Source organism: Ictalurus punctatus, chromosome 7, assembly GCF_001660625.3.
Source record: "Ictalurus punctatus breed USDA103 chromosome 7, Coco_2.0, whole genome shotgun sequence".
In the NCBI taxonomy this organism is placed as follows: domain Eukaryota; kingdom Metazoa; phylum Chordata; class Actinopteri; order Siluriformes; family Ictaluridae; genus Ictalurus; species Ictalurus punctatus.
Genome location: NC_030422.2, coordinates 5,601,584 through 5,616,530, shown reverse-complemented (window position 1 = coordinate 5,616,530; position 14,947 = coordinate 5,601,584). Strand labels below are relative to the sequence as shown.

Sequence of the window (14,947 nt, the reverse complement as noted above, 5' to 3'; positions counted from 1 at the left end):
AAAATCCAGCGGGCGTCTTGTCTTGCACTTACACAGCTCGACGTAGTCAGATTTGTTCATCAGAAGAATTGGCAAACTTTTCCTGTAATAAACCCGAGCGCATGGGGGGTTGGAGATGGAAATTAACAGCAGATGATAGCAGTGATCAAACCTGAGCTACACATTTCCCCTGAAGGAGAAGTAGATGAAATACAGGATTTGTAATGGTTCTAATGGAAACTGTATTGGTCCCTGTGGGTAATTTGTTGCCTGCTATTGGTGGCATGTTATGTCTAGTGGATACCATTAAGGACCAATAATGGCAATGGTTTACAGCTGATAAGTTTGTAAGGGAAATGTAGTGGAAACCATTAGAATTTCCGTGATGGTTTCTATTGTTTTTTTGTTTTGTTTTCAGCAGGGTGTTTACGCTTTTTTTTTTTTTAAATTTGTCGGCTGACCCTTTAGAGGGGGGAAGAAAAAAGAAGAGATACGTTTAGTGGATTTTCGGTTATTCGTTGACTCTGTTGTTGTCAGTGCATCACGAATGTTAAAGTAGCTCGACGCTTGTGGATAAATTAGCTTAGTCTAACGGTTACGTGCCCTATGATTAACATTAACATCGACCCATTTAACATAACGCTTAATACTACATAGGGTAGCAGGGAGCCTATCCCAGGGGGACTTGAGACACAATTCGGGGGACACCTTAGACGGGGTGCCAACCCATCACAAGTCACAATCACACATTCACACACTACGGACAATCTGGAAATGCCAATCATCCATGTCTTTGGACTGGGGAGGAAACCAGAGTACCCGGAGGAAACCTCCGGAATCATGAGGAGAACATGCGAAATTCGAGCACGCAGGGCTGAGGCGGGATTTCCAACCCCCAACCCAAGAGGTGCGCGGAAAAACCACTTAGCCAACAAGTTGCATCAACATTTTAGAAGAAAACGTGGAAGGACGTAATTGAAAAGCACATGCCAAACCAGGTAACGTCAACATCGCTACATTTATTTCCGTAATGCTTTTATTCAAATCAAACACCGATTGCATGCAGTTGGGTTTCTGACAGTCCTAGGATCGCAACCTTATCCACCGAGCCACCACTTCTCCTCGCTCATTACAATATGACCGCTCTGAGATCAGCCATTTTACCACAGGATGTCATGTTGAAACGTACGCTGCTAGCAAATTTGTTTATAAACTTTTATAGCATGTAATAGAACTTATAAGTCCCTCGAATAGATCATAAAAACCCTTAAAAGTACCTGAATGCAAGTGCGATCAACTCACATTACTACCAAAATGCATTGGAATCGACCTGAACGTCCATACCTCTGAATATCTAACTGCGTAAGATAGGCTTTCATCCGTCTCCAGTGAGCACTTTATTCTCGTCAGGGTCGCAGTAGATCCAGAACCTTTCCAGCTGGGAGCACATCCTGGATGGGCCTCCATGGCATGACAGCGTGCTCACATACACATTCACACACACTTCGGGCAATTTAGTGTAGCCAGTTGACCTACCGACATGTTTTTGGGAGGAAACCAGAGAACCTGGAGGAAACCCGAACGGTTACAGTGAGCGCATGTTCAATTCTACACACGGTAATTTGAGCTTTGGCTCGAAATGGTGACCCTGGAGCTGTAAAGCGCCAGCGCTCCCACGATGCCAGTTTCCATGCTATGCCTAATTTCTTCGGAGCCATTCAATTAGTTCTTGCCTCAGTCGTTCTGCTGCCCTGCTAAGTGGTAAGTAATGGTTAAAAAAAAAAAGAAAAACAGCATCATAACACAAGCGTGGAGCGTTTACCACACACGCACGTGCAGGTTCTGCTGAAAGAGAGAGCAACCTGCACACACCCTTTATGACACTTTTTCAGACAACACACCACAGAGTAAAAGAGGAAAAAAGTGCAATTTATTTCGGAGGATTTGTCCCAAAAATGAACAAACGAGACCAGATTAGCTTAACAGCTCTCGGAGCTTCGACGAACTGGCCGAGGTGTACAAACCCAGGCGTCTGGGGTCCACTCTCCGTTACCTCGGTTATAAAAGGCCTTCTCTCACACTGTCCACCTCAGACCACTGTTAACGTTGCAAAAAAAATAAAAATAAAAAGGAACGAGCAACACAATTTTTAATAACACACCTATATAAAGGCAATAAAAATTGCTTCAATAAACACACAAGTAACAGCTCATTAATAAGAGGTTGTCCAGTTGACTTTAAGCCCGTAAATTGGACATTTTATATATATATATATATATATATATATATATATATATATATATATATATAAAAAAGAGAGAGAAGAGCTGTCACTCTTCTGAGTCCTGCATCTCTCACTGAAGAGAGACAGCCGCATTAGCGCGTGCTGTGTGCTCACAGCTACTCGGCCCCTCCCCTATTGTCAGGAAGGGATGTTGTTAGGGGGCGTGTCCTGCACACCCCACTCCCTTCGAGAGGGTTCGTTAGTCTGAATCTGAATCGCTGCTGTCCTCCGACGAGCTGCTCGAGCCGTCCGACTGGTCTTCGTCGTCTTCGTCGTCATCCTCGTCGTTCTGTAAAGCGTGCAGGAAATCGTGTATGGCTATGACGAGTACGGCTTCTCTATAAAGTGAATCTCAACAATCTTTCAAGCATAATTAGAACCCCCCCACCGCCACCCCACACCACCCCCGGTTATACATTTTTTTAAAAATAAAAAATTAAAAGGAATATTTCAATTTCAAATGTGTGTTATCTTAATGATTAATCTCATCATTAATCTTCTGGGGTCATTAAAGCTTCCCTGCAACGTTCCGGTGTTTTCATTTCATACCGAGCCGGAGCCACACCCGATGATGATTAAACGCAGGTGGGATCGGGTGTGGCTCCTGACGGGTTGGAACGAAAACCCGTGGCCACGTCGGATGAGACCGAAACCCCCCCCCACCCCGATCTAGGTTTTACGCCTCACTTATATCCTCACCTCGTCCTCTTCGTCATCGTCCTCATCGTCGCTATCTGTGGAAGCCGAGGATTCGTCATCTTCGTCCTCCGAGTCTGTCGAGTTTGTCTTATCGTCTTCTTCCTCTGAATCTGAGGTGTCCTGCTGGAAGCCACAGAGTCACACTTGTCTCTAATAAGCAGTTATTCTCCCCCTTCTAACTCACTCAGTCACACTGCAAAACATCCAGAATTCTCAGCTTAGGTTTTACTTTAAGCGCAGTGAAGCCACAGCCTTCGCTACGCTTAAACAGAGCCATTGCAGGCTGCTGGTCAGACTAATACATTTCTCAACACTATTTCCCTGACGCTGAGGCCTGAGTGGCCCATTGATTTGCTTTTGTTTACTGTGTTGGGCGAGTGGCCCAGAGAAAGCGGGCGTTACCTTGACCCGGTACGCCATGGAACGTTTGCCCCCCCCGGCCCCCAGCGCTGCAGCTCGGGCACCTACCGCCTTCCCCTTGGTGACACGCACTTTGGCTCCGGGACCTCGCGCCTTTGACGTGCTCTTTCGTTTCTGTGGAGACACGAACAGGGGAGAGGAGGGGCGGGGGAGGGAGGAAGGGGGAAGACGAGGAGAGAGAGCAACACGGGAAGAGGGAAAAAAAAAAAAAGAGAAAACAACAAAACAAACAAACAAAAAAACACAAGAAAACAATAGTTCAAGCTCAAAGCGACGATTAGTAGCTCTGCAAAGCAGCCCACAGAATCATCAATGCCTGAAGTCAGGTTAGTTCCGTTTCATAAATGTACATAAATACAGATTTTTTACAAAAACTACTAATATCTAACTAATAAGATTACAATGCTACGAAATACTCTCTATTCTTAGTCTTATTCAATTAAACTTACTTGCCATGCAGTGCGGCGCGTTGGAACACATGCACAGTTATAAACGTGTATACCCTACACGTTCAGTTCTCAGGGACCCCCGAGCGATCCGTACTTCTGCTGCATTTCAGCGCTAAACGCCCCCGAGCTAGGAAACCCGGCCGGGGAACGACGATCACCCGCCACGGGTGGGTTGGGCCACTTTCGCACTATCGATCCGTTATCGGCGCCGAGGTTATTCGTCATCGTTCAAATCCGCCATCGTTCGCTTCTTTCCGTCTAGCCATTATCCAAAGCGACTTACAAACGAGGACGCGCAAGCAAAGCGATGTATCGAGCGGAGAACAATACAAGTAGTGCTACCGTGCACGATTTATAATCGCGTTCTAGAGAAGCGAAGTGCGCAGAGTCGAGGTGGAAGAGGATTGAGGTTGGAAGTTCGTTCCACCACTGAGGGACAGGGAGCGTGAGGGTTTTTGGAAAGGGACCTCGAGCCACACGCTGAGCAGGAACTCCTAGGCGTCGGTCGTTAACGTCTACGCGTCTACGAAATGGAAATGCTGCAACCCAAAACAGACGTTACGTTTGGTTCACTTCCTGCGACGGGTGTATTACTGGATCGCTTTCTCACGCTAGAGTCTGAAACTCTCACCTGCCCGTAAAACACGCCGGGGTTGGGTTCAAACGGATTAGACGCTGCATACGCCTACGCGAGAGGCACTCTTTCGGAACCGGAGCCGAATTAAAAACGCGGACTGGACGGGGCTCCCCGAGGACTAACTCGCTGTGGTGTCAGAATGACTCGCGACAAGCTGCACGATACGAAAGCTGTTAATGAGCGAGAGTTGATTAAATAGTAATAATGAATTGACTGAATCGAACTGAGACACTCACTGTAGAAGAGAATTCTTTGTAAACGTCTCGCTCCTGAGGAGAGAGAGACTGAGAAAGGAAGCAGAAGAGAAGATATGTTCATGGACGTGCGCACTTTCGAGGCTACGGATTTGAAAGGTGACTTCTGATTTGAAGCGTGCGGACAAAATGTAAAGCGGCACGCGGCGTGTACCTTCACCCAGGCGTCCAACTCGGCTTTGTATTCGAGTTGCTGCTCCTCCACCTGCTTCTTGTACTTGTCCTTCTGGCTCTGGCTGAGCTTGTGCCAGCGCTTGCCGATCTCCACCATGCGCTCCTTGAGGCTGAAGTGATTTAACTCACCGTTTGTGAGCAGCTCCTGCGAAAACATCTGATAGCCACTCCTGCATCAGAAAGGAGAGAGAAGGACGAGGACGTTAGACGAGCAGGCGAGCGAACGGTTCTTCTACACTCGAGCCGGCCCTGGCGTGCAGATTCACCACTCACACAGGAGGTTTCTTGGGCTCGCCGTCGAACTTTGGCTTCCTCTGACCTTGACCCGATGGCACTGTCCTCATCTCGACCAGCTCTCTCTGCAGGATGAAAAGAAAGAAAGGAAGAAAGAAAGAAAGAAAGAAAGAAAGGAAAAACGGGATTTCAGCTTGCTTCAGGCAATTTGAAATTTAAAAAAAAAAAAAAAAAAAAAAACAGGGACAAAGACAATGATCAATCGTAGCGACTGTGTAATGAAGCCAGTGCAATGACAAAGTCACATTTCATATCCGGCACTACACAGCGAAATACAGTAACGTCAAGTTCCGACACGGGATTAAAGAAACGACGGCTAGAGCCGCGGAAGCAGCGCCCTCCGTTTCGCTCCGCCCCGTGCTTTACTCTGCGGAATATCAAGGTTAGGACACGACCAACATTTTGGCGTTTCTTAATACGGATGAGAAGACGGTGGTCAAAACGTTTGGTCACTGACCACAGTCCGGTACTGAACCTCGTATCGCTTCTGGTCCTCGGCTGCCTTCTTGATCCAGGGAATTTTCTCTTTCTTCTCCATGCCCTTCCAAGTAGCCTCCATGGCGCTCTGAGCTTTCTTCCTGTCGTTCTGTAAAACACACACACACACACACACACCGTTTTCGCTTATCTGATCTACAAAACGATCGGCTTCACCGTCGGCGTCTGTGCCCTCGTTCCGATAAGATTCGGACTGAACCGAGAGTCTGGCTCACCCTGTATTTGGCCAGGTAGTCACCGATCACGCTCTGCTGCCACATCTCCTCTGCCGTTTTGGGCGTCTCGGGAAGCTGCGTCTTTTTCTTCCCGTCTCTCTTTTCCTTCGGCAGCCCGTGGACCCACTGGTCCAACTCGGAGTCTCGACCCCGGTCCTATACCCCGGGGACGTCATCAGATTAGTCAACACCTTTCAGGTGTCCGATATGCTAGAAAGAGCTACACGAGGAACGGGGTTTGAAGAGGACTAGGGTTCACTCACCTTGCCTGATGGGGACTTAGTCACAAAAGTGCCACCTGCACCCACAAGGCTCAGCTTGGAGCCTCCGAGCTTCTCCTCAGTCAGTACTCGATCCCTTTCTTCTTCTGGAAGAGTCTGTAGTGAGCAACCCCCGCCAAAAAAACAACACGCTTAAGAATACAACGGTTAAATACGTCGTAGGTGTTTTATTCTGTTTGCACGTGAATCCCCACCTCAAGGAACCTCTGGAGATCGATCTCGTACTGCTTCTTTTTCTGATGAGGCAAAAGTATAAGAATGGTCTGACGTGGTTAAACCAGTACTGCTCCGTCATTACTATAATTATCAGTCGAGTATTTCTTTTGGCATGGCAGCGTACCTGTTCGCATCGCTTCTGGAACATGTCTTTCTCTTTCTGGGTCATCATTTTCCACTGCTTGCTGCACAGGACCATCCTCTCTGTGCTCGGGACGTCCTTCATGTTCACCATCAGCTCGGCACAGTACAAAGAATACCCGTTCCTGCGGGACAAAAGCCGATCGCCGTCTCTGCGGGTAAAACTCCCTCACCGATACGTTCTAGTTTAATATGTTCGTATTCCGCGCTCGTTTCGAGTTCTTGCCATGACGACGTTCGAATGTTATTTAAATGCCGCCGGATAGTATGTGACGTTTTCCAACAAAACATTGCTTCATATTAAACATATCGCTTAATTAAATATACAAAGTTGAATACTGTATCTCCTTTAATCTTAGTGAGGGTCAGAATTTTATGGGGCTTAAAGTTACAGAATTTGCCGGATAGATAGAACCTCATAATTATACCATTCGTAGAAAAGTAGCTTCTCGGGATCAGGGAGTTGAAGCACTTTAACGGAAAAAAATGTAACGGATTTTTAAAAATTGCTACTTTTTGTAATAAAAAAAATTATAATTGAACACGTTCATACAAGAAAAACATCACTGTATTCCACCGATACAACGGATAATACATATTAATAAACATGTTTATCATTGTAAAAACCGTGGCTTGTGCGCCCTCTACAGGCTGAATGTGTAGTGCGGCGAAACCCGTCACGCCACCACATTTTCTGCAACAAAATGGGGATTTTTGCCCTTCCGTTACAAACGTTGCCGCTTCATGGCTTCCAAATATAGCGGAGTATAAAACTTTATCATAGAAACAGATTCATTACAGACGGCAGCCGAAGAAACCGTGAGAACAGGGCAAAATTATATTTATAGATAGCGCTTTTAAATGCTTTCTGTCGCAAGCTGATTATTTTCACATCTTATTGACTGAGGTTTTTAACGGACTTCACTTTTACAAAGTAGTGGGGCCACGTCCGCAGCCTCCTTGCCAGAGGTGTACTGAATGGTACTGGTGTTTTTACACGTTATGATGGGAAATCTGTATTGTTTATACTTATTGTATTTAGGGAAATATTTTTCTGCACCTTCGATAAAAACCTGCAAAGCAAAAAAAAAAGGGCGGGGCGGTCTGTGTGTTTGTGGGTACACAATCACCTTCTTACCCCAAATATATACCCCAATGCTCCTCTGAAGGCTTACCCCCAAATATATACCCTAATGCTCCCCCCCGAAGCAACACTAGAGCCATATCTCCCTGTAGTTCCCGCCTGGGTTCCCACTGATCAGGGTTGAGTCTGGACAGTACCTGGATTGGAGACCTCCTGGGGAAAAACAAGGTTGCTGCTGGAAGTGGTATTAGTGAGGCCAGCAGGGGGCGCTCACCCTGTGGTCTGTCTTGGGCCTAAAGCCCCAGTATAGCGAGCGGGGACACTACACCATAAAAAAAGCACTGTCCTTCAGTTGAGACGTTAAACCGAGGTCCTGACCCTCTGTGGTCATTAAAAATCCCTGTACCCTTATCGTAAAAGAGTAGGGGTATAACCCCGGTGTCCTGGAGAAATTCCCCCATTGGCCCTTATCTATCATGGCCCCCTAATAATCTCCATCCCTGAATTGGCTACATCCCTCTCTCCTCTCCACTAACAGCTGGTGTTCTGGTGCAATATGGCTGCAGTCACATCATCCAGGTGGATACTACACAGTCGTGGTGGATGAGAAGGTTTCCCCCAGACAACGTGAAAAGCTCTATATAAAACTAACTGTAACTAATGTACACTATATAAAAGTATATAAAAGTTTCTATATAAAAGTAACTGTAACTAACACTATAGTAGAGACAGTAAAAACCCTTTTCAAAGCACAGAGTCAGTAGCTTTTTATAGTTCTCTGCGCTCCCGCTCCGCCCCCGCCGGTTTTGCTCTCTTGGACTCCCAGGGCGAACGCTTCTCTGTTGTGCCACTCAGGAGCCTGCCTGTCTGTTCTATTTTAGGATATGTGTGCAGGAAATATGCTGATATGTGTTTAATGTTGGCATTAATAGGGATGCGTCCCTCTACACGAGTCACACGCTGCTTCCTAGCTGCACGCTTGGGACTAAATCTGCCGAAAATGCGAAAATGAGACGGGCAGAAATGAAGGTTGGAACGTGGTGCTCGTTAAGCTACCGGACAACACCTACGGCGGTGGCTTAGTGGGCCGTCCGTCAAACTTGTCCTTGAGCTGCCGCTCGGCTTTGGTCAGGACGGACTTCTGAGTGACGTGTTCTTCGGAGTTTGCATCTGGGTGTGCTTCGTGGTACGCCCGCAAGCTGTCCTGAAAGGCAGATTTTAAAAAAATAATAATAATTAAAAGCAGCTTTACTTCCAAGAACTTTGTTCTTTATTGTGGTGCAACATACCTCGTAGTTCTTCTGCAGCTCCAGCGCTTTGCTGATCCATTTCAGCCGCTTTTTGTCCGAGAGCTGAGACCACTGACGCCGTAAAGCTTCTTTCAGCTCCTTCTGACTTACCTTGAAATACGAAACAACAAGTTTATAATCCGGACGTAGGACTTTCCCGCAAGACGATTTAACCGACAACTTTTAAACATCGTTTATTTTTATCTTTAAACAGACTCGCCTCCGGGTGAAGCTTCATGAAGGTTTTCTTTTCGTGGTTGTACCACAGCTGCTGAGGAGTTTTGGGCTTCTCCGGGAGGTCTGACTTCTTTCGTTCTTCTATCAGCTCAGGATGGTCTTCTCTAACGAAAGACGTGCGTGCTTGTTTAGGAGACGGCTTTTAAAAACAGTCTTATTTCAAAAGGGACTGGAAGGGGGTGCTTACTTGAACCGTGCCATGTTTTTCTCAAAGGACTCCTTCTCCCTCTGGAATTCCTGAATGTATTTGAGCTAAATAAAAGAAACATATCTTTATGATACGACGCAAAACAGAATTTTTTTTTTTTTTAAAGAACTAAAAAAAATTATAATAAAAAAAAAATCCAGTCAGGTGTTCATTTAGTGTGCCTACCTTTTTCTTTTCAGGGAGCTCTTTGTATTTTTTGGACAGGATCTTGGTCAGATCTAGGTTGCTCATCTCTGGGTGGATTTTTGCATACTTGGCTCTCTTCTCCATGAAGAAACGAAAGTAGGGTGTGAGGGGCTTCTTGGGGAAGTCAGGATGTGTCTATGGAGGAGGTCAAATAAACGACGTGCAGGAGGTCAAATAAAGGAACTGTGAAATGAAGTCTTGAACATTCTTATCGTTCTGACATACACTGCCATTACCTTCAGTTTCTTTCCTTTATAAGGGTTCTTTACATATTCCATCGCGTCGACAATGAGCTCCGTCATCGTCCTGTATTTCCGAACCTACGAGACAAGCAACAACGTTATAAAATCTCACAACTCTATAAAACATCACAGAATATTTATGCCATTTTAAAATAATAATAATAATAATAATAATAATAATAATTCTTAACCATCTTGTTAGAACACACTCGTCTGCACACACTCGTCTGTTTATAGTTGGCTCACCTCGGTGGAAACCTTCTGCCATTTCTGCTTACACATGACCCCGGTGAAGTTCCCAAAGCCCACTTTGTCCCAGTCAAAATGAGACTCGGTGGTCTTGTATTTCAAAGTGTCTCCATCGGGCAACAGACTCCTAATCCTCTCTAGCAGCGTCAGGCAGTCCTCCTTACTCCACACGTCAACATCTAACACAAAGATACACACAAACTGCGTATTTATTTCACATTGTCGGCTGCAGGGCTCCTCAAAACACCGTGAAACCCAGACGGGGGGGGGCTCCCCGATTGCTTTTATTATATTTAGTATTGAGTTCTTCTCAATTATTAACCAATTTACTGCATGGGTTTCCTCGGGAACCTGAGAATGAGAAGGCTTGTACATAAAACGTCTTGGACCTAACGTGGAAAGTTCACGAATTATAGTTTGAGAGCCACCTAAAACGTTAGGAGGGAAAATCAAGTCCTCAAATCCTCATACAGAGATGTTAGAAAATTGAAACGCTTTGTTTACAAGAAACTTTTTTTTTTTCTTTCCCCCTACAAAAAAGATTTCTTCTTAAAGACTCACTTGGTTTACTCTTGTGCACTGAAGCCTGTTTGAGAACGGTTTATAGGTAAGCATAGCGCTCAGAGGCAAACAGAGAAGAAAATATAGGTCTACGTAACATAAATCAGGTCTCAGGGGGCTCACGGAACACACTTTTACATGTATTTGTCTGGCAGTTGCTTTATTCAAATTGACGTCATGCAATCTAGGATAACAGCGTCAAACTACTACAAGAGTAAGTTTCCAAAATGTGACGAGACGCAGGTGCGGGACGGCTGTAGGAAAAGCAGCGAGATGGCAGCCTGCCTACCTGGTTCGAGTTTGATTCGCCCAGTCTGGGTGCCAGCCACGCTGCTGCTGCCATTCATGACTACACAGTCAAGGTGGCTCTGACCCGACCTGCAGAAAGACAAACCCTCAAACCTGAGTGCAAGACAAAAACAAACAGGTCGTTAAAAAACATGCTGCAAATCATTAAAGGTGTGGCACTTCTTTCTGTCTCACGTTACTCCAAACTCCAAATAATTTTGATCCCATGCCCCATACTTGTGGCTCGGATTACTTGCCATGCGGGTTTTCTTCTACTTTTAAAAAACACGGCTTTGTTAGTAGGTGAACTGCTTATGCTAAACATATCCCCGAGTGTTTATTGAAGATGAATGAATGGAATTTTTTTTTAATACACCATAGTTTTTATATTATAATTAGTTGGGAGGGGCACACAGTGGCTTAGTAGTTAGCACGTTGGCCTCGCACCTATGGGGTTGAGGGTTCGATTTTCGTGGTTTGCGCGTTCTCCTGTGCTTCATGGGGGTACTCCGGTTTCCTCCCCAGTACAATGACGCATCCTGACTGGCATTTCCAATCTGTCCGTAGTGTGTGAACGGGTGTGTGTGGGGGTGACTGGGTGTTCCCTGGGATAGGCTCCAGGTGCCACGCGACCCTGTGTAGGATAAGCGGTATGGAAAACAGCTGGATGTTCTCCCACACAGAGAACTGGTCCACACAGCTGTGTGAGTTGCAACCGGTACTGTAATGACTGTAATAAATATTAAATGAAGCGTTTCGTAAACTTATTATGCCAATTTCGAGCTCTGGGTGATAAAAGAACATGACTTGGGTTGGCTGGTTGTTATAGAGTGGAGTATCAGGTCCAACCTCCAGAGTCAGATGATGTCTGATGAGAGGCCACAAGTGCTTGATGTAGAAAACTTAACTCGGGCTGCTGGAGCCGACACACACACACACACACACCACACGGATAGAACAACTTATAGACGAGACAAAAACGAAAATATTGGACTTATTTGAAAATCCTGCAACAAAACAGTCCCAGGCTGCTCATTACACCGAAAATTTTGAAGATGCAAAATGTCTAGGATTGGATTCGTCTTTTCACCAAACAAAAGTGCCTAATTTTATTATTTTATTTTATTTTTTGCTTTTACACATGGTTTAAAAGTAAACAATGTGGAAATCGATACTGTTGGACCCTATTTTTGTGCAAAAACTGTTCACCCAGTCATGGACTTTTCCACCTGGTGCTAGGAAGAGACCTCCAGCTACTTAGCTGTTTAACCTGTTTTAACCATAGCTGGCGCTAAAACGCAGAAAAAAATATTCAAAAACTAAAAGTCTAAAGAACACACACACACACACACCTTTCTTAAATATGTCCGACACACTGTCGTTGGTCGTTTTATTAGTTTATTTTTCTTTTACGAATAGTCAAGTAAACTAAACAGCTTTTTTTGTTCACTACTAAACGTTACTAGCAGCTAACGTTAGCTAGCTCAGACACATTAGCACGCTGCTAATGGCAGCCTAGCGAAGTTATACTGGTTAAGTTATATATTTCCCAGAACAATATAAGCGTGTAATTAGTATTCGGTTTCCTTCAGCTGATCCACACTGTACTGTACTAATTGTAAACAAACAGAAATAAATGAGAATATTTGTGGTTCAGTTTGGTTTTGTTGGTCAGGGCCCGTGTCTATCCGCCCTCCCCGAGCAGTGGCGTCGCTTTTCCCGGGTTCCAGTCTCATTCCGCCCGCACAAGGTCAACCGAGCCAAAAAAACAAGACAGACACTAAATTAAACATTTCCTCCTTTTAACAGCCAAACTCCGACATTTTTAAGGAATTATTCGCGTTTATGCTTCGAATGCTTCTTGCCATCAACGCCAAATTATTCTCAAACTCCTACAAAGTAAAAATTTTGTTAAAAATTAAAGTTAGTTTTAACGACAACTCGACGGCTGTTTTAATTAACCGGGTTGGTGTTAATCGTGTCGGAAGGCGCTTCAAATCAGTGTCGGTATCTGAATCGATTATCCGCGGAGAATTTCCTGCGGTGTTACCGAGCATTGTCTGCACCCGAGCCCAGTAATGGCGCCGTGATTCCGGGAGGAGTCAGCACACAGCTTCCGCTGGCAACGACGCCTCGGCTAGCCAGCAGAAAACAACACGACTGTTTTTTTACACTAGTAAAATACATGGGGGAAAACAAAACAAAACATTTGCGGCTATTTACACATTTCTGCTTTCATATGAATAGTTTTTTTTAAATAAATAAACTGTAGTGGTGGCGAACGCGTCGTTTGGAAAATAAACCGATTTTCGTGAAGAAGATAAGGAAAAAAAAATTTGAAAATGTGTTTAATGGTTTACAAATGTGGGTCAAATTAAAACCATACGTGATCCTATGGTGTTTTTAAGACTCCTCCTAAACGCAGGCTTCGATAATGCACAGCTTTCCGTGTTATATTCGCAAAAACGGAGTGCGAGCGGGCCCTTGAGCCTTTCTTCGCCCCGAAGTCTTCACTGCAGAGCCGCCATGAATGTTACAAAGACTCGGGGACGCGGGGTGTGAAAATCGTACAAAACGACCCGAAAATCATCAAACGACTCACCTTTTTTTTTGCAACACGCAATGCTAGACCGTCCTCGCAATCGGTATGCTGTCCGACTTAAACGCAGTTAATGTTTATTAAGTGTAAAAAAGTGTGGATTTTGTTAACGCCGTAAACCCCGGGGAGTCAAGTCGAAACGGATCCGACAAAAGGAGCGTCTGGTTCGGTATGAAACTCCGCCCAGCGCCGCAGGGGGAGGAACTCCGGGGGAAAACATACGAGAAGAAAGGGGGCAAAAGGCGGACTTTGAGACGTAGAAAATATCAAATGTGTTTGTATTTATCACACAGGTTTTAAACGTATAAAGTAAATGTTTCATGTGTTTTTATTCAGGTTGTAGCACAGGCACAGGCGAAGACACCCACTTCACTGCTGAACACCACAACAAGAGCGTTAACCCAGCTAATGTCAGATTATCTTTAAAAAAAATCTCGACATTCTTCTTTTATTCATTTTTTCTCTCTCCATAAAATAAGTCCATACTTGAAAACAGCCCACTCTTTTAACTTTATTCGTCTTCAGCACCTTCTCTCAGCCCAGGAGCATTAAATCCCAGACACACAGCGGATATAGTGGAGGTGAAGTGGGAGTTAGCTGAGCTCATACACTCCCTTCTGCTGTCAAAACAGGCGTCCGTTAAAACTGATAAATCCACGTCGGTGTGTAATTCCTTTGTTTGAGAGGACATGCGAGCCGTGCAGACTTTGTGGAAGTGTGTTTGCCGGGTTAGTGAGGTGGTGTCAGAGCTCAGGAAGAGGAAGAGGAGCAGGAGGAGGAGACGCCGTGGACAAGCACCAAACATCCCCGAGCCTTAAGCATCAGGACTCGGTCTCAACACACACTCTCTCTCCTGCTAAACAGTAGCTCTCCAGCAGCCTTGTTGTCATGTTGGGGTGGTCGCTGTCACCCTGAAAACTGCCTTGCCACCCTAACTACCACCCCATCCCTGACCTCTATCACATCCTGCCTAAAACCAACACTGTACGTAAACAAACTAAATCCGTCCAGTTTAGCGCTGGTCCTACACTACCCATGATCTGCATATGTTGTTGTCGTGGTTACACTAACACACACCTGACTAACTAATCAAGTAACTAACTGACCATATGTCACGTGACCTTCGTGTCGACGTGTAATACGATGCAGAAATGAGGTTCTCTATGACTGGAAGCAATACTGGGAATCACTGCTTTAAAAAATAAATAAGTAAATAAATAAATAAACAAACAAAGAAAGCCAATGAAACCCAAGTAAAAAAATAAATAAATACAATCTGCAACATGACTTGGTTCTGCATATTAGCAAGTGGTGCGATATTATGTGGGCTTTTATTTTTCCTCCATGTGATCAACGGGTCAAATGACAGCCATCAAAATAAAAGTCTGTACTTGCTGTAGGAACATGGCGCAAAGATTTTAGTCAACTACAGTGAAGTATGCTATCATTATTTGGGTGTGAAG

The 14,947-nt window shown here is 45.0% G+C and overlaps 2 protein-coding genes across 17 annotated transcripts in view; both read right to left on the bottom strand.

Moving 5' to 3' along the window:
* The window catches only part of asap1a (ArfGAP with SH3 domain, ankyrin repeat and PH domain 1a), a 69,897-nt gene extending 68,145 nt beyond the window's left edge, over window positions 1–1,752 (bottom strand). For all 3 annotated transcript variants that reach the window (XM_053681813.1, XM_053681808.1, XM_053681812.1), the window contains exon 1: window positions 1–1,752. This exon is cut by the window's left edge and continues 379 nt beyond it. The gene's annotated coding sequence lies outside the window, so the exon portion shown is untranslated.
* Window positions 1,753–1,887: 135 nt separating this feature from the next.
* On the bottom strand, window positions 1,888–14,571 carry ubtfl (upstream binding transcription factor, like). 14 transcript variants are annotated; one of them, XM_047156644.2, is made up of 20 exons: window positions 14,013–14,571; window positions 10,887–10,975; window positions 10,034–10,215; window positions 9,782–9,865; window positions 9,525–9,680; window positions 9,339–9,403; window positions 9,135–9,255; window positions 8,915–9,025; window positions 8,696–8,829; window positions 6,525–6,666; window positions 6,379–6,420; window positions 6,167–6,280; window positions 5,904–6,059; window positions 5,648–5,776; window positions 5,170–5,255; window positions 4,877–5,066; window positions 4,705–4,752; window positions 3,365–3,496; window positions 2,963–3,085; window positions 1,888–2,552 (listed from the first exon to the last, which is right to left on the bottom strand). In XM_047156644.2, the coding sequence occupies exons 2-20, from the start codon at window positions 10,942–10,944 to the stop codon at window positions 2,463–2,465; spliced, it is 2,163 nt and encodes a 720-aa protein (XP_047012600.1). In that variant the 5' UTR covers window positions 10,945–10,975; window positions 14,013–14,571; the 3' UTR covers window positions 1,888–2,462. The 14 variants fall into 14 exon arrangements, with proteins under 14 accessions (XP_047012600.1, XP_053537792.1, XP_017327299.1 ...); XM_053681817.1 differs by lacking the exon at window positions 14,013–14,571 and adding an exon at window positions 13,488–13,672 and having other exon boundaries at window positions 10,887–10,999; XM_017471810.3 differs by lacking the exon at window positions 14,013–14,571 and adding an exon at window positions 13,488–13,672.
* Window positions 14,572–14,947: the final 376 nt, after the last annotated feature.